This window comes from Leptinotarsa decemlineata, unplaced genomic scaffold (assembly GCF_025532065.1).
Source record: "Leptinotarsa decemlineata unplaced genomic scaffold, Ldec_3_MD MMD2_P_RNA_scaffold_2, whole genome shotgun sequence".
Classification (NCBI taxonomy): Eukaryota; Metazoa; Arthropoda; class Insecta; order Coleoptera; family Chrysomelidae; genus Leptinotarsa; species Leptinotarsa decemlineata.
The window spans coordinates 23,544,762-23,561,921 of NW_027412529.1; the positions used below are offsets into that span (position 1 = coordinate 23,544,762).

The window sequence follows — 17,160 nt, forward strand, 5'->3', positions numbered from 1 at the left end:
GAATCCGCCTCTTTTTTTTGTCATGTGCTACTCTAAACCTGTCAAATTTGACATTTTTACGAAAATCCTCAAAAAATCTTTTTTTGGAAATTTGGAAAAATACCAAAGAAAAAGTTGTTCAGCTAACATGAAATATAGTTGTTCATAATGACCTGGAGTTGACACAAAGTAGGTCTGATTGACCTAGCGGCAATATTTCTAAGAAATATGACACTACAATTCTTGAATAGTTTAGATATTTTTTTGATGTTGAATTTTTGAATTATACCTATACAAATAAACCTGGAAGACAGAAAACATTGGCACTAAAGTTCAGAAGTTGAGTGAAGTGATGACCTAGGAATTCTTTGGAATATTTCAAACCTTAGTTATTTTTTATATTTCAATTTGTATGTTATTTTATGATTTCATCATGAATGAAGTACATAAATGTATATTTGAATGTGTAAATATATATCCATGTCTAGGAAACACACAATGAAAGGTGAGACTTTGTTAACCTTCAGTTCTCACAAGTTTCTACTTCAGAGAGTGGTGTCATTCATAAGTGGAGAATAACCCTTGAATATGTGTGACTGTATATACTCAGTCTCCAAGAGAAAAGGTGGACCAGAATGGGAAAGTCAGAAACTGTGAGGGAAATAAAGTCGGAAAAAGATGTCTATTTTAGAGCTTATTTAAATGTTTTTTGGCATGATAAACATTGGCATTATCTTCACATTACTCATCTATAAATCCAGCATTAGGCATCCTTGCTTTCTTCACTGGTAAGGCTCTTTTTTTTTTTTATTCATCAATTCGCATCAACCGCTAGGGTTATTAGCGACGGATCAGTACATATTGAAAAATGTTGGTAATGTTTGGTACAAAAATATTGTTTTAAATACGTTGCAATAGATTAATATTGTTCATAAATGAAAACAGTTTCCTGAAGTTGCAATTTTCACCCAAAATATCTTCTATTGTCTCTGAAAACTGATGATTCACCCTCTCTTGATGGTACAGTGGGCACTCACACAATATGTGTTTCACGGTTAGAGTCGTATCACATAGGTAGCACACAGGTTCGTTGGAGCGAGTGATGAGATAGTCGTGAGTGATTCTAGTATGGCCTAATCTCAGTCGTGTAAGCACAACTTGATGTTTTCTGTTGTTCGGGATGGATTTGTAAGGGCAAATACTCTTCTTCACTTCATGTAGTTTGGAGTTGGAGGTGTCCCATTCAAATTGCCTTGATTTGTTTTGAAGGTGTTTTAAGAAGACCTTCATGTCTGACGGTGGTAAGGCTCTTCTCATATGGATTACTAAAGATACAACTTTTTATAAATGATGCATTTACTAATTATTCTTAACATTCATTTGAAATAATAAGAATTCTATGGTATAGTCAAGAGAATTCCCAACATTATATTACAAAAATGACAGAATTATTTACAACTTTGGCCTATATATTTATCTATTGAGTCATATTTCCAATTAGTATCTTTCAAACAGTCTAATTCCTTCCTCAATACTTTTATCCTGGATTGGTGTATTTCTTGCAAACTGTTTTGTGCATTTGTTCTAACAATTTCGAAATACCTTGTGCATTTTACTGTTGAACTGGATGAATCTTCAGTCCTTTCTTCCTGATTAGGTGAAAGTAATATAGCTTTTGGTAAAATCGAAGAGGACATATCAAAAACCACTTGTTTATGGTCTATTCAAATTTTGATTTATCTTCTAAAGCGAATTTTTCACTTCTTATGCTTCTACAATACAAATAAGAATCTCTTCTTCTTCTCTCTTCTTTATTGGCCGATGCAAATAAGAATCCCGTTCACCGTACTTCTCTCTATGAAAATGGCTTTTGCTACCAGTAACCAGTAAACCAGTACCATATTACCATATTTAATACGGAAGCAAGAATAGAAATATACGCAGTCACAGTGTTGCCAACCTAATAAAATTGTTTTGTGTGACGTTAATGTGAAAAATAAGGAAAATTCCATCGAGAAGTGCGAAATGTAAATTCATGGGAGAATAGACACATACTTGAATCACCACCTCAAATAAGCTCTATAGGTATGTCTAAAATTTTACGAAATGTAACAATGAAAAGAGTAACAAAAATAAACATATTCAAGAAATACTTTATTTATCTCACAATAAAGTGTTTCTTGAATACGTTATGAATTTTCATCAAATATGGGCCGATTCCATTACATATAAAAATAAAAATATACATTAAATAATATTGGTGGGCGTGCTCTTACAACTTATACCTAACAAATTATTCACTGTTTTCGGCAATCCCCAATGATTTCTATGTTTTCAACAGTTTCTCCAGGGTTACTATATAAGGGGTTTGCGAACTAGAGTCGACCTTGAGAAGGGGTACCTGAAGAAAGGGGGAGGGTGTGGTTGCAAACAAGGTTGTCATTTGGCATCATTGACATAGTTGCAGCAATTTTGACGTTACTGATACTGTTTGAATTTTATAATTGAAAATTACTTTGGAACTTTAGTTTATGGTTGGTTTATGAATTTTCCTAAAGTTTCTTGGGTGAACATTTATATCGATAAGACATGTTCCACATTTCACGTATTCTCTTTATAATGTAGAGCAGCCATATTCTGTGTTCCGCGAAATTCTAGGTTTCGACAATACCCCTGTAGGGGTTTCGCAAGAAATTAGAAAGAAATTCAAAACATCCCTCTCTCTGGTCGATTGTTTTGACGTGGCGTATCACGATTCACGAGGCGCAGCCGAACTTAGTCGCCACCCACCACAGTATACTTTGTTCATTCAAATGATTTAGCTATACTTTATTGAGCCGACACAAACGAGCCGTTACTCGAGACAAAGCTACCACTGCCTTGCCAAAAGACGGCGTTCAGCTACTCCAAAGAATCCGATGCAAGCCATTTGAATAAACGTACCGTACAATTTTACTATGCCACCACAGCCGATATCTTCTTGTGACCGCGCAGTCTTTTTGATAAAAGCCGCCTCTGAGATTAGACACTATAATCGTGAACAGGTGACTTTCGGCTATAACTTCAAAACATATAGTCTACATTGTTCATCTATTTTTATTTCAGCTTTTTAATTATCAAAGGCGCCGACTCGAGTATTTTTGAGAACTTTCGAGATCGAGGCTTGAACCATAAAAGCGACGATCGCGCCTCGACACTCAGTCAGTCGACGATTACCGTTCGGAGAGATGAGTACTACCTGCTAAAAACGAACTGTTTATTGTGTATTGTATTCTGATTGAATCAGTTCTGCACATTTCTTCTTTGAACTAAATCTTCTACGAAGTGGCTGTCGTGCATTATTTTGACTTCACCATTCTGATATGTAACATTATTAATAAAGAGGAATGGAACGTTGCCTTAAAGTCGTCAAACGTGTTGCAACAATATCTTCTAACGAAACCGAATGTTCAAAAGCAGTGTTGAATCAAATGTGCCTATATTCATGGAACTATCTTGTTGTCTAGTCGCACCCGACTAATATAGTCTGAGACCCCGATCGTCACTGTCTTTGCTAAATAACCGAGTTGTAGGAAGAAAGAGGGTGTTCGGTACCTGAAGAAAGATGGTTATTTTTGTTATTTAACGCACTATTGAGATGTCTTGATGGAAACATGTACTATATGTAGACGGGCGGTTCGACGTGGGTGCTTTGTTCACTCATTCAATCGGCCGATGTGTGAGTCGATGGTTCAAGCCGCAGGCTGATTGATCGATTTTCACTTGCTATTGTTCAACCCGTGTTAGGAATCACACGTTAAAAGGTGAGACCTCGTTAGTCCTTAGCTCGCATAAGTTCCGACTTCTGAGGGTTGTCGTTCGTAGGGGTGCGACAGCTGGTTAACGGAAAAACATATATTTTAAACATATTTTTTAAACACATTATTTTTAATATATTGCATTTTTATTCAAAAAGACGATGATTGTGGTATGAAATCCATAAACACAACATGGCCCTTCTATGCCGAATGTTTCATAAAAATAAGTTTGATTGGTGAATATTCTTGTAAATTCTGCCTTCATGCTGTTTGCTATTCCCGGTTGCCGGCCGAAAGTGGAATCCTAGGAAACATACAGGTGTATTCGTTCCTTTTTTTTCACATACTTATCCTTCCACTATCCTTTGTTCAATGAGTGCTGATTAAGGGAGTTGAAACTCTTGCATAATACGAACAATTCGTTTCTTGTGAAACTAAATAAAATACTCGATAAATATACATACTTGTGACTGCGTAAAATATTAGCAAATACAATTCTCTGAATTCAATTATTTTCGAAAGTATTTCATTTAAATATACTGACTTTCATTATGGCAGCCACTTTGAAGAAGAAAAGGGAGATGATTAAGTCGCAATCAACTCGATTTGAAACATATCTTATTAAAATACGGGATGAGCAGAGTTCCAATACAGCTCAATTAGAGCAAAGGCTCAACAAAGCAGACCCTTTATTAGATGAATTTAATACTATTTAGAATGAGTTAGAACGTTAGAACTTTCATTATTAGATGATGATCAAGAGGGTTTGAATGTGGTTCAACAAGAATCATTATTGTTTGAAGATATGTACCTATTATTAAATTAAAAGTGATGCTCGAAGTACATTATATCAAAACCACAAATTAACTTGACCTCATCCAGGTCAGTGACACCTCAACTAAACCAGTGATGGGATATCATTCGAATTAAAAATAATCGGTCATTCGATTATTGCAATCACTCGAAATATCTCGAGATGTCAAATGGAATCATTCGAATGATTCAGATCATTCGAATGTTGAATGTATCGAATAAAATTACTAGTGAGTGAAATAGTCGAAAATAGTATAAAAGTCTTGCGCCGCTACGCACCAGTGCAGTGCTGGCCTATATACCGACACTTGTTTGTAGGATGTGGTGAAATACAGGTTTGGGCTGAGAATGTTCAGAAATTTGTTGACGATAACATTTATTGAAATTTAATGGTGGCTTGTTAAAATATATTGAAAACATAACAAAAAATAAAAGTCCTCACAAAAATGAAAATGAATTATATGTTGGTTTAAATTGGTAGTGGTAGGTACCAAAAAACTTGCAAATTCGACACTGAACTTGACCATTTTCTTTTTTGTCGAAATGTTCTCAAACAATAGATTTCCTAGCTCCAGGCCGCATTGTTCATTATCAAAACAGTAATAATAACGGAATAAAGGTATCAACTACACAATAAGTAAGAGTAGAAAAAATAATGGAATTTATGAGTAAAAACAGAAATTTCGTTACAACGTTACAATTATTGCCACTGTTTCAATTTCAATGCTCTCTGTTTGTATTCTCAGTGCGACAAATTCAAACAATCCTAACTCATAAAATAATCCAGTTCATTTCAAATTTCGCCATTATTGTGGGCGTTTCACATGGCACATGACCTCATGAGCATCGAGTGATTGCGTGCTTATTACTCGCATCGCCGGATCTCGAATTAAATCGGTGAGTAACGAGTGACGTAGTACTCGAATGATTTCATTCGAATGATATTTCGATTTTTGGGATCACTCGAGTACTCATCATTCGATTCTCAGAATCATTCGATTATGCCCATCACTAAACTAAACGTCCCAGACGTGAATATCAAATTACCTGTAGCGTATTTACCATCCCTTCACGGCTCTTACAATGATTGACTCTTTTTAAAGATACGTTCAAGGCGGTTATTCACGAAAATACGTCTATTTCGAAAGTTCAGAAATTTCACCATTTAAGACTCTCATTGAAAGGAGATGCTGCAAATATTGAGTTTCTTGAAATATCCGATAATAATTATGATACTGCGCATGGACTTGTTTGATCGAAAGATATGAAAATAAATAATTATTAGTCTCAAATCACATTAAAGCTCTTTTCAATTCACCATCAGTGCAAAAAGAATCGTGTACCATTTTGCGTCAATTACCAAATGAAATGTCACTGCATTTGCGCGCTTTGAAAAGTCTTGCCAACGGAGCATTGGGATACAATATTATTCATTTAATTGCAATAAAAGTCTACCCTATTACAAGAAGGGATTGGGAAATGAAAAATACTAAATCTGAATTACCCACATTACAGTCGTTTTCAGTTTTTCTGAAAGAGAAATGTTGTCTTTGGAAACTGTATGTAATAAGAAAACTTCGGTGAAATCTCTTGTGTGAATGGCCTAATGCAAAATGTTGTCTGCAAAACAATGGAAGACAAGTAAATGCCGCAAATGTGGTAATATGCAAACTATTTTATTGCATTTTACATATGAAAATTGGCTTTCGTCGATACCAACTGAAACACGCCCAACGAAATACTTAAAATTCAAAATTTCTCTACGACTACGAATAGCGATGTATCTCGAACGACTTCACTTTGTTCTGTTCAATCTTAGACAAGAGAGCATGTATTAAAATTCAGTCAAGAATAAATGCACTTAAAACAACTTTATCCTGTTTCATAATGGACAATATCATTGGAAACGTCCCTTCGGTTGCTCTTAATCCAAAATTTGTCGAAATACCACCTAATTTGATTCTGGCTGATGCGAATTTTAATACCAGGACCTCGGTAGACTTGTTCATTGGCAATGATTCATTTCATGATTTGTACTGGACAAATGAAGTTATGTCTAAGGTTAGCTTTTTTGCATAAAACTTTTTTGGGTGGATTGTTTCAGGGCCTATATTTTTCAAAGATTAGGTACTTGTCTGAATTTTATTGCAATTGAAGCATGAATTCGACTGATCTTGACAATCATATTAAACAATTTTGGAAAATAGAAGAATTCCCATATAAACAAGCATATTTTCCGGAGAAATCGTTCTGTGAAGATAATTTCATAACAAATGTTATTGAAGATGCGTCAAGTCGCTAAGAAGTGATTCTTCCTTTCAAAGGGCTCACAAAGAAATTGGGTGATTTCCTCAAAACCGCAGAAAAACGTTTTTTCTCATTAGAACGAAAATTAAATAAAATCTCGCACTCGGTCATATGTCACGTTTAAACGAAATTTTTAACGATGGGTTTTATCTTCCTCATCATTTTGTAGTTAAAGAGAGTAGCACTACTTCCAAAATACGCGTTGTATTTAATGGATTTTCGAAGTCAACGTCTGGTTTTTCTCTTAGCGATATATTTTGGCTGCAGCTCCTACTAATCAAAATGATTTAATTTTATTCATCCTGTATTTCGTATCCACAATGTAGTTCTTGCTGGTGAAATTGAAAAAATGTATAGACAAGTTCTTGTAGAAAAAGAAGAAAGGTCTTTTCAAAAAATTCTATGGCTTTCACATCCTTCAGAATCATTATCTGCGTATGAGCTAAATACAACCACTTACGGTACAACTTCTTCTAGTTTTTTATGCATATGTGCTTTACACGAAGTCACATTCAATGTTGAACATGAAAATCCCAAAATAAGTTCCATTATTTTACGAGAATTTTATGTAGATGATCTACTTACTGGTGGTAGTACCTTAGAAGAAGTTTTGCACATAAAAACTCAAATAGTACAAATACCTACTTCCAAAATATGGTTTTCTGCTCAGAAAATGGGTTTTCAATAATCCTGCGGTCGTACCCAAGGACACAATGCGAGATATTACCGTTGGTAACCATGATCTCGGTAAAATATTAGGACTTGATTGGAATCCCAACACAGACGTTTTAACATATTCCATCAGAATGAAAACTCTCACAGAAAATATTTATTCTGCCCAAATCTTCGATCCGTTAGGTCTACTGTTTCCCATCACGATAGTTGCTACAATTATATATAATTCAGAAACTCTGAAGTTTGCATGCTTCTTGGGATTAATCCGTCCTATTAGACATTCAAACAATGTGGTTGACGTTTAAAAGGAACTTAGATGAAATAAGCGGAATTCAAATTCCTAGAGATGCTACCTCTTCGAGCAATGAAAATATCGAACTACATGGTTTCTCGCACGACGCTTATGCTGCTTACACTTACAATCCCACAAATTGACTTATGTACCGCATTACTTTTGGCTGAACTGATGAATAAGGTCAAACTAGCTTCAATTTCAACATCTGCAAAAATTAAAAAAAAAATTTTGGAGTGATTCTTCAATAACTTTATCATGGATAAAGGGACCACAATATTTGGAAGGTATTCGTCGTTAATCGAGTTGCTTGAATTAAAAAATTGTCCAATACTTCACATTGGAATTATGTCAATACTCGCGATAACCCCGCAGACCTTCATTCCAGAGAAACTTCTGACACGACCTTGATAAATTCCAAACTCTGGTGATCCGGCCCTCATTTTGTGATGAGTGGCCTGAAAACTTACATTTTCCGATTCTTTCCATGGAAATGCCTGAAATTCCTTTGACTACCTTGATTTCCACCACTAGCAAAACACGATTTTTCCAAATTTCCGGAATTGAACAAATATTCTACTTTAAATAAACCCAAACGTCTTGGCCTATATTAGATTTGTTGACAAAAATATCAGAAAAACCGGTTCCCTAGAAGAATTAAATGATTCCATTAAAAAATTAACTCGGTTAGCACTATCTGAAATTTTTGCTTTTGAAGTAAACCAGTTAAATTCATTCAGACATGTGAATAATAAAGGCCCCTCATATAATCTCAATCCTTTTTTGGATGAATAAGGCATTATCAGAGAGGGTGGAAGATTAAAACAATCGCTCGTGACGAGCACGTGGAATACGTCTTCATGCAGGACCTCAAGCTTTATTGGCATCTTTAAGGGACTGCTTTTGGTCAATATCAGGGCGTTGCCTCGTACGCAAGGTGATACACGAATGCATAAAGTGTCACAGATTTAGAACAAATTATTTAAAAAATATAATGGGTGATCTACCCCAAGGATAAGTTTACTCCAACTCGACCTTATACGGTAACAGTTGTGATTATTGTGGTCCATTTCCTATTAGAAATGGAAAGATTCGAAATTACAAAGTGAGTAATTCTCACATTTGCCTATTCATATGTTTCGCAACCAAGGCCATGTATTTGGAAGTTATAAGTGATCTATCCACTGAATGTTTTATTGCTGCACTGAGACGATTTGTTGCAAGGCGAGGGTTGTGTTCTAAAATTGTATCTGATAACGGCAGTAACTTTGTGGGAGTTAATGCTCATTAGAGACTTTTCTTAAAGAATCATACGAGACTATCGCAACCAAACTAAGCCAACAAGGTATACTTTGGAGTTTCATACCTCCGAAAGCTTCTAATTTTGGCGATCTGTGGGAGTCAGGTGTTAAATCAGTAAAACATAATCTAAAAAGAGTTATTGGTGATACCATTTCAACTTAAGAAGAGTTTTCAACCTTTACAACACAAATTGAAGCATGTCTGCTTGCTTTATCCAACATTCCTAAAGGTCTCTCTCCTTTGACCCCAGCACCCTTGTTGATTGGCAGTAAGTTGACTTCAGTACCCAACCATCACTGGTCTTCAATCCCAGTGAATCGACTGAGATGATCCAGCATTTTTGGTCTAGGTGGACCAAAGAATAGGTAGCTAGTTTACAAATGGAGGAAAGGCACCCCCAATTATTGAAGATTGGATTCTTGGTACTTGTGAAAGAGGATAGACTTCCTCCTTTGAGATGGCTGATGGATAGTGTTTCCCGGTTCCGTTAGAGTGATTCGTACCGCATCCTTGGATGTGACTAGACAACACGTCACTACCCTTGCCAAATAACCCGAGTTGTTGGGGAAGAAAAAAGGTGTTCGATCTGAGTAATATTTTTTATTACCTGAAACCCAGATGGTTATTTTTGTTATTTAACGCACTATTACTTGAGTTGTCTCGATGGAAACATGTAATATGTTTCATTACATTATTTTCAATATATTGCCTTTTTATTCAAAAAGAACATGATTATGGTATAAAATCCATAAACACAAGCAGTACTCGCGGAGTATACAGCAATTAGCAACCCAGGCGATGATGCAACGACGTCAAGTTCCACGCTTTCAAAGGCAAATAAAGGAAATGCTTATGATGAATCATTTTCGGATTTGTTGATTCCAACTGCTCGCCTCTCTGCTTGCTGTGTAGTAAACTGCTTCCTAATAGTTCCATGGCACCTGCCAAGTTGCACCGACATTTAGAAACTGTACAGCCCGAGTGTAAAGACGAGAATAAAGAATTTTTTGTACGTAAAAAAGAACAGTTATTGGAAAGTCAAACATCTATGATGCATGTAACCCTAATTATCAATGAAAAGGCCACGGAGGGATCATATTGAGTTACCTATCGCGTTGCACAAGCAGGTGAAGCGCATAATATCGCTGAGAATTTAATAAAACCATGTGTGATAGACTTAACAAAATGTATGCTCGATGAAAAATCTGCAAAGCATCTGTCTACTGTGCCGCTATCAAATGATACTGTTTTACAAAGAATTCATGAGTTGGCAACCTACGTCAATCAAAAACTATTTACACGTCTACAAAAAACACAATCAATCTCACAAATGTATGAGTCGACTGATATCGCTGGCCGAGAATACTTTACCACAGAGACACGACAAAGACGGCCATTTTGTGTCCCTTTTTTGTAGACGCATGCGTCGACTTGGTTGTCTCCACGTCATTCTTGGGCTTAGCTGTCTCCAGTAGTCTGTGAGCACTGAGCAAACATAATGAGGTAGGTACGAAGGGAGAAAATCAAAAAGGAATCTAACAAGATGCGTTTCTTGAGAATCCTTTATCGGAAGTGATAAAATCGCATGTTGTACAAAAGAACAAGAAATCTATATCTCGCAGATATTCTTCAGAAGTGAAGCAGTTTGCTTTGATCAACTACTTTTCAAGTTCTAGGAATTATAGACGTCTTAGCAAGTTATTGACTCTTCTAACAAAACGATGTTTGCAAAGGATGACCAAAAAAATATCATGTATGCCGGGCTTGGAAAATTCAGCAATATTTGAGGCACTTGAAATTAAAATTAAAACAATGCTCGAACAGGACAAGCGATGTGTGATATCTATAGATGAGATGGCTTTGAAATCCATTTTTTTTATACAGGATGTGATGAAATTATTGGTTTCGAAGATATTGGAGAGGCAAATAAGAGGAATTTCATATGTAGAAATGTTCTCGTTATTATAGCTAGAGGACTTTATTCTCCCTGGAAACAACCGATTGCTTTTTTTTCATTGAATCACAGCTATCAGCAAAAAATTTACGTGATATTTTGGATAAGTGCATTTCTAAATTATCCAATATAGGTCTGCATGTTGATGGCATCGTGAGTGACATGGGTTCTAACTTTTATGAATTGTCAAAGTTATTAGGGGTCACTTCAGAAGAATCTGAATTTGAGCTCGGTGGTAAAAAACTTGTTTATATTTTTGATCCAAGTTATTTGATAAAAGCCACTAGAAACAATTTTTTAAAACATTCATTTCATTTTGAAGGCAAAAGTACATCTTGGTCTTTTGTGCGCTCTTTTTATGAGCAAGACATAGGGCAATTTTATAGATTTGCACCAAATCTTACCAAATCATATATCACTCCAAACAATTTTGAAAAAATGAAAGAGTCTAGCAACACAAGTTCTAAGCCGTACAGTTGCCAGTGGAATGAACGCCTTCGTGGCAATGAACTTACTTCCTGCTTCTTCTTTTGGTACAATAGGTACAAGTAATAGAGACATTCAATAACTTTTTTGATTTGTTGAATTCGTGTTCTTAACGACATCCCTATAAATACAAAAACGTTTTTGAAAGTTCGAAATTCCAATTAGATTTTTTTGAAGAGGCTCTAACGTTTTTGAAAAATCTTGAAATTTTCAATTCAGAGGACAAAACTGTCACAAATCGAGTCAGATTTAGAAAATGTTGGATTATTTCCATGAATAGTGTAATTGAAATATGGGATAAGCTTTCCAAATTAAATTATAAATTTTTAAAAACGAGACGACTCAATTCAGATTGTCTTGAAAATTTTTTTGGTGCTGTAAGACAACAATGCGGAAATAATGTTAATCCGACCCCCATACAATTTCAAAGGGCATTCCGGAAGTTGTTTTGCCAAAATTATTTTCATTCCAATCATATGAATTGTGAGAATGATTTAGATGATTTATTAATCAGTATACGATTCACAAACATAAATGATATATTTATATCAGATGAGAATCACTTTTCTCCAGCCCTTGCCCTTCCGGATTATGATTATAAAAATGAAGATGTATGTACTCAGAATGCATTAATTTACGTTTGTGGATACATTTTAAAAAAAGCTCTTCAAGTTCATACATGTTATGTGTGTCACTCTTTCAGCACGAAGTGCAAGACTTTGGATGTAAATCGTCTGCTATTTTAAAGCTTATACTACGGAAAAAAACATGTTTGGAAATTTGCGCTCACCACGATGAATTCATTAATTTTATATATCAGTTGGAATGCTTATTTAACAATCGATTTACAGAAATTTCTACTGGGGGAGCAGTTTCAAATATATTATTCAACCTAATGAAGGATGTAGATTTTCTTCATCCTTGTGAAAATTTTCCAAAAATGTACATAATTAAGCTATTCATGAGAATGGAAATTTTTTATAGTATCAAATATACTAATAAAGATATCAATAATACCAAAGGTAAAACTGTAAAAAGGAAACTTAAGATTCTGTCACATTTTTAAATTAAGAGGTTTTGGTAAAATATCTTGTTTCATTATTTTTTCATTCGGAACCTTACTTAATTAGAACCCTCAGATTGTATTGATGTTGTTAATGAAAGTTTACGTTAGGATTACATTGAAATAACAAAAGTCACTTCTATTCATCCTTAGTGGACTTATTTATTTCAGAGGATATAAAATGATTATATATAATATAAGCATTATTCTATTATCGTAACTTTTTTTAATTTTCTATCTAATGAATTGGATTAACAAAATAAAGTGATTTAATTTATTTCTTAAAAGCCAATTCATCATAAATAATAATAAATAGGCAACATAGTTGAATATTCTCTGTTATTACTGCGAAAGTTGTTCAATTAGCAATATAAAAATCGAATGAGGTAAGATGCCCTTCATACTATAATTTTATATTTCACAGTAAGCCCACGTACTATACTGGAACGTAAGAGTATGTATTTTTATTATTGTATAACGCTGAGAGGTCATTTTTCTCAGTGAACCAGGTTGTTTATCACTCAAAAACTTCGGTTCGGAGTTGGGACACCGAACATCAAAGGATCCGACGTTAATGTCGCTTCTCTGTGGTAGGTATTCTCGGTCGATGGTATGATACTACAGCTTACTTACTATACAGCTAAAACACTCTCTTGGCGGGAACGGTTTGCGTCGATCCCCTCGCGCAGGCTTTATGCCCCGCCTCTTAGGGGAAAAGACGTCTATGGCGTGCAGTCGGGAGATCAGTATTACTTATTATACGTTTAGCCGTCATAGGCGGGGTGTATAATTTTGTGCATTTTGTTTGTGATTCTTTTGAACAGTGTTTTATTTTTGAATTTTTAACTGTAGTAAAATGAGTGACAAAAAACCATCAGGACATCATCATGTTTGTGCAGTGCGAAACTGTTATATTAAAGGTTATAACTCGAAGAAGAAATTCTATCGTTTTCCTAAGGATGCGAATCGGTAAGTTCTTACATCATATTTTTTTGCATATTTAAGTAAATAAAAAGTAAACTTTTGATTATACCGTGTTGTCGTAAAATTGTTTGGGAATATATAAGATAAATTACCGTCAAAGCTGGTCAAAGCGTCAACTTCCAAAACCTTAAATATCACCCAGCTCTCGAAATAAGTACCTGCCTCTTCTTAAAATAGATCCACGTTCAAGTGGTCGAAAGATGCCCTTATATCCAAGAAAAAGTGGTATGCATTTCTTATGCGGGGACAGATTATGCAGTATGTATATTTTTTCTGGGGAATTTACAGTATGCAAAAGCGTAGTGTTCTTTTAATGGGTTTTTTTTTTGTTTTTTTTTCGGAGGGTTTTTGTATGATATTTTTTCTATGGTGTTTTTCCTTGTTTTTCCTACATTACTATTTTTATATATATCAACGACTATTAATTGTAATGAAGCAAATAGGAATACAGGTTGTCCCTGACAAGAATGAACTCTACAGGGATCTCGTAAACCATTAGGCTACAAAGTTGTTTAAGTTAGGAAAAAGTTGGGCCCCACTAAACCCTGCAGTATGATTTCGAATACTTCCGAAAATATTTTGGGAAAAACCGAATATTTGATGATGACTGCGGAGGAAGAAAACGTTGGGTTAAAAAGTGGCTATGAAACGTGAAATTTATTTTGTTTTATTGTTTTAAATTATCAGAAAAAGATAATAATGAAATTGGAATTTTCGGTTTTTCCCAAATATCTTCGGAAGTAATGAGAATTTTCCAAATTTTAAAACATCATCCGGCAGGGTTCAGTGAGGCGCAACTTTTCCTAATTTGAACATCTCTTTAGCTCTAATCGTTTATGAGATCCCTGTAGAGTTCATTCTTATCTGGGACACCCTAAATAGAGGTGTTGTTTAATATGGGCAATGAAAGCCAATCGCGAGGACCTGTTCGGAAAACTAATCGACTTACATCGAAGTTACTCGATATGTGAAATCCATTTTGAAGAGAGGATGTTCACTAGTCACTTTCATACACAATTAGTAACCACTGCAATTCCTACCCTATTCCCGTCTCTCGAGGGTACTTCCAGAACTGATCATTCGTATAGTGCACCGCCCTTGCAACTTCCTGCAAAAATACTACTTCTAGATGACAATGTTATAGTTCCAGGCGGGGTTCCACCTCCACTATTTGATTCAGGTATTAAAAATAGTTTCTTAATTTAAAATAAAGCTTGAATGTTTTGTATACAGGGCGAAACGAAGGGTGAACCAAAAATAACTGTACAGTGCTTTCATTTTAATTGTCCCACTATTAAAAGACTAAAACCTTTTGATTTTTTAACCTTTTAAAATGAGCTAAAAATCGCATGATATCTGTACATGTCAAGTTTTGTTAAAGTTTTTGTTCCGCCCTGTATAGAAAAATCTACGAAATAAATTGTTCCTTGCTTAAGAGTACATATTCCCCTAAGTTGTTTTTTATTTGTTAAATAAAATGTATTTTTGCAGCTAACCAGAAAAATGTAGTTGAAACCGAACTAAAAACCGAGGTTCAACATGAAATCGCCGTGAGTCCAATCACAGTTACTCCTCCTTTGACATCTCCAAATTCTAGCCAAACGTCAGCCAATTTATCCTTCGATACCCCAAGGAAGGTTAAATACAGACAGCACATCAAGTCCATAACTGCCGAAAACAAATATTTACGAGAAAGAGTTCAGGTACTTGAGAGTCAAAAAATTAATGACTTAGACAATATATCTTTGGAGGAATATATGTCCCTAACATTCAAATTTTGCAATCCAGACACTGCAAAATGTGTTAATATGCAAGTATCACAGGCGAATAAACATCCAAAGGGTAGACGTTATAGCAAAGAGTTAAAAATTGAATGTCTGTCAATATATTTTGCTGGTCCCCGAGTGTATAAAAAATACTTGATGGCTAAATATAGCCTTCCCTCGCCTAACACTTTGCTAAAAGAAATCAGAGCAGTTAGGATAGGACCAGGGTTAGATAATCCCGAGTTCTTCATTTTATTGAAAAAAAGATTGACAGTTTTCAGGCCCAAAGCAAATATTGCTTATTGTGCTTCGATGAAATGTCCATAAAAGCCAATTTATTTTATGAGCGTAATCAAGATTATATCATTGGGCTAGCAATGGGTGATACAGGGGAGAAAATTTTCAAACCAACTTTAACTGCCAGTGTATTTATGGTCAGAGGAATTTATTCCAAATGGAAACAGCCAATAGCATATTTTTTATGTCATACTTCTTGTCCTGCTAACCTATTACATAACCTATTAAATGAAGCTGTGCAAAAATTAAAAAATGTGGGATTAAATGTTTGTGCAGTTACTTGTGATATGGGGTCCAACAATATCAAATTGTCAAATATTTTAAAAATATCTCCAGAAAATACTGGTTTTTATTTAGAAAACCAGTATCTCTTTTTCATCTTTGATGTGCCACATATTATAAAAGCTATGAGAAATATGTTGATGGCATATGACTTCTATGTTAATGGTAAAAAAATTTCGTGGCAATATATTAGAGACTTCTATGAGTCACATAAAAAATTACCTGTTAAAGCAGCACCTAAATTAACCGATTCTCATATTTATCCCACTAGTTTCCAAAAAATGAAGGTAAAACTTGCCACCCAAGTATTTAGTTACTCAGTTCATGTAGGTATGAGTTTTTATATTAGATTTGGTTCCCTTCCCGCAGAAGCGACTGAAACTGTTCAGTTTATTAATAGAGTAGATCAACTATTTGATATTTTAAATTCCTCACAAATCTTTAACCCAAAAAAATATAATGCTGCTTTTAAAGCAAACTCATTTCAATTAGAGTTTCTAATGGATTGTTTGTCGTTCTTTAAAAGTCTTGAAATTCGAGACAAAAATAATATGAGCATTACCAAAAAAATTAAATTCATCAAAAGCCTTATAATTTCAATCAACAGTATTATTCAGTTATTTTACTATCTTCGGGAAAATGCAGGATTCGATCATATACTTACACGAAGATTAAACCAAGACTGTCTGGAGAACCATTTCGGTAAAATCAGAAGTGAAAATGGGAACTGCATTAACCCAACAGCAATACAGTTCCACAGAACATTTAGAAAGTTGCAATGCGTCAACTTGCTTAATTCAGGTACAGAAAACTGTGAGGCAGATTCTGATCAGATGCTTTTAAGGGTTTCTGACTGCAAACACGATTTTGTATCTCAGGAAACGGATAAAGTACCCGAACAAACAGACGCAATAAATAGCATGCATTATTCAAATAATGAAATGTTGCAAAAAAAATTTATACGGTACGTGTGTGGGTACCTTTTAAATAAAGCGTTAAAAATCCACTCTTGTGATATTTGCAATACTTATAGTAAAGACCATGATGAACTAGATGATTCATCTTTTTACTGTTTTCTTAAGGCATATGAAAATGCGAATAAGGACACCTTCGGAAATTTGCAAATGCCTAATGACGAGTTTCTGGAACTAATTTGTAAAATA

At 34.7% G+C, this 17,160-nt stretch overlaps 1 protein-coding gene and 1 long non-coding RNA gene across 2 annotated transcripts; both read left to right on the forward strand.

Annotated features, from left to right (window-relative positions):
* Positions 1-644: 644 nt before the first annotated feature.
* LOC141487125 (uncharacterized) lies at positions 645-1,530 on the forward strand. Its single transcript, XR_012468213.1, has 2 exons — positions 645-772; positions 1,286-1,530. It is a non-coding gene; the product is annotated as an uncharacterized lncRNA (long non-coding RNA).
* A 12,629-nt stretch (positions 1,531-14,159) lies between these two features.
* LOC141487128 (uncharacterized) lies at positions 14,160-16,379 on the forward strand. The gene is made up of 2 exons (XM_074185929.1): positions 14,160-14,832; positions 15,144-16,379. Exons 1-2 carry the CDS (start codon positions 14,556-14,558, stop codon positions 15,743-15,745), a joined length of 879 nt encoding a protein of 292 aa, XP_074042030.1. The 5' UTR covers positions 14,160-14,555; the 3' UTR covers positions 15,746-16,379.
* The last annotated feature ends 781 nt before the right edge of the window (positions 16,380-17,160 follow it).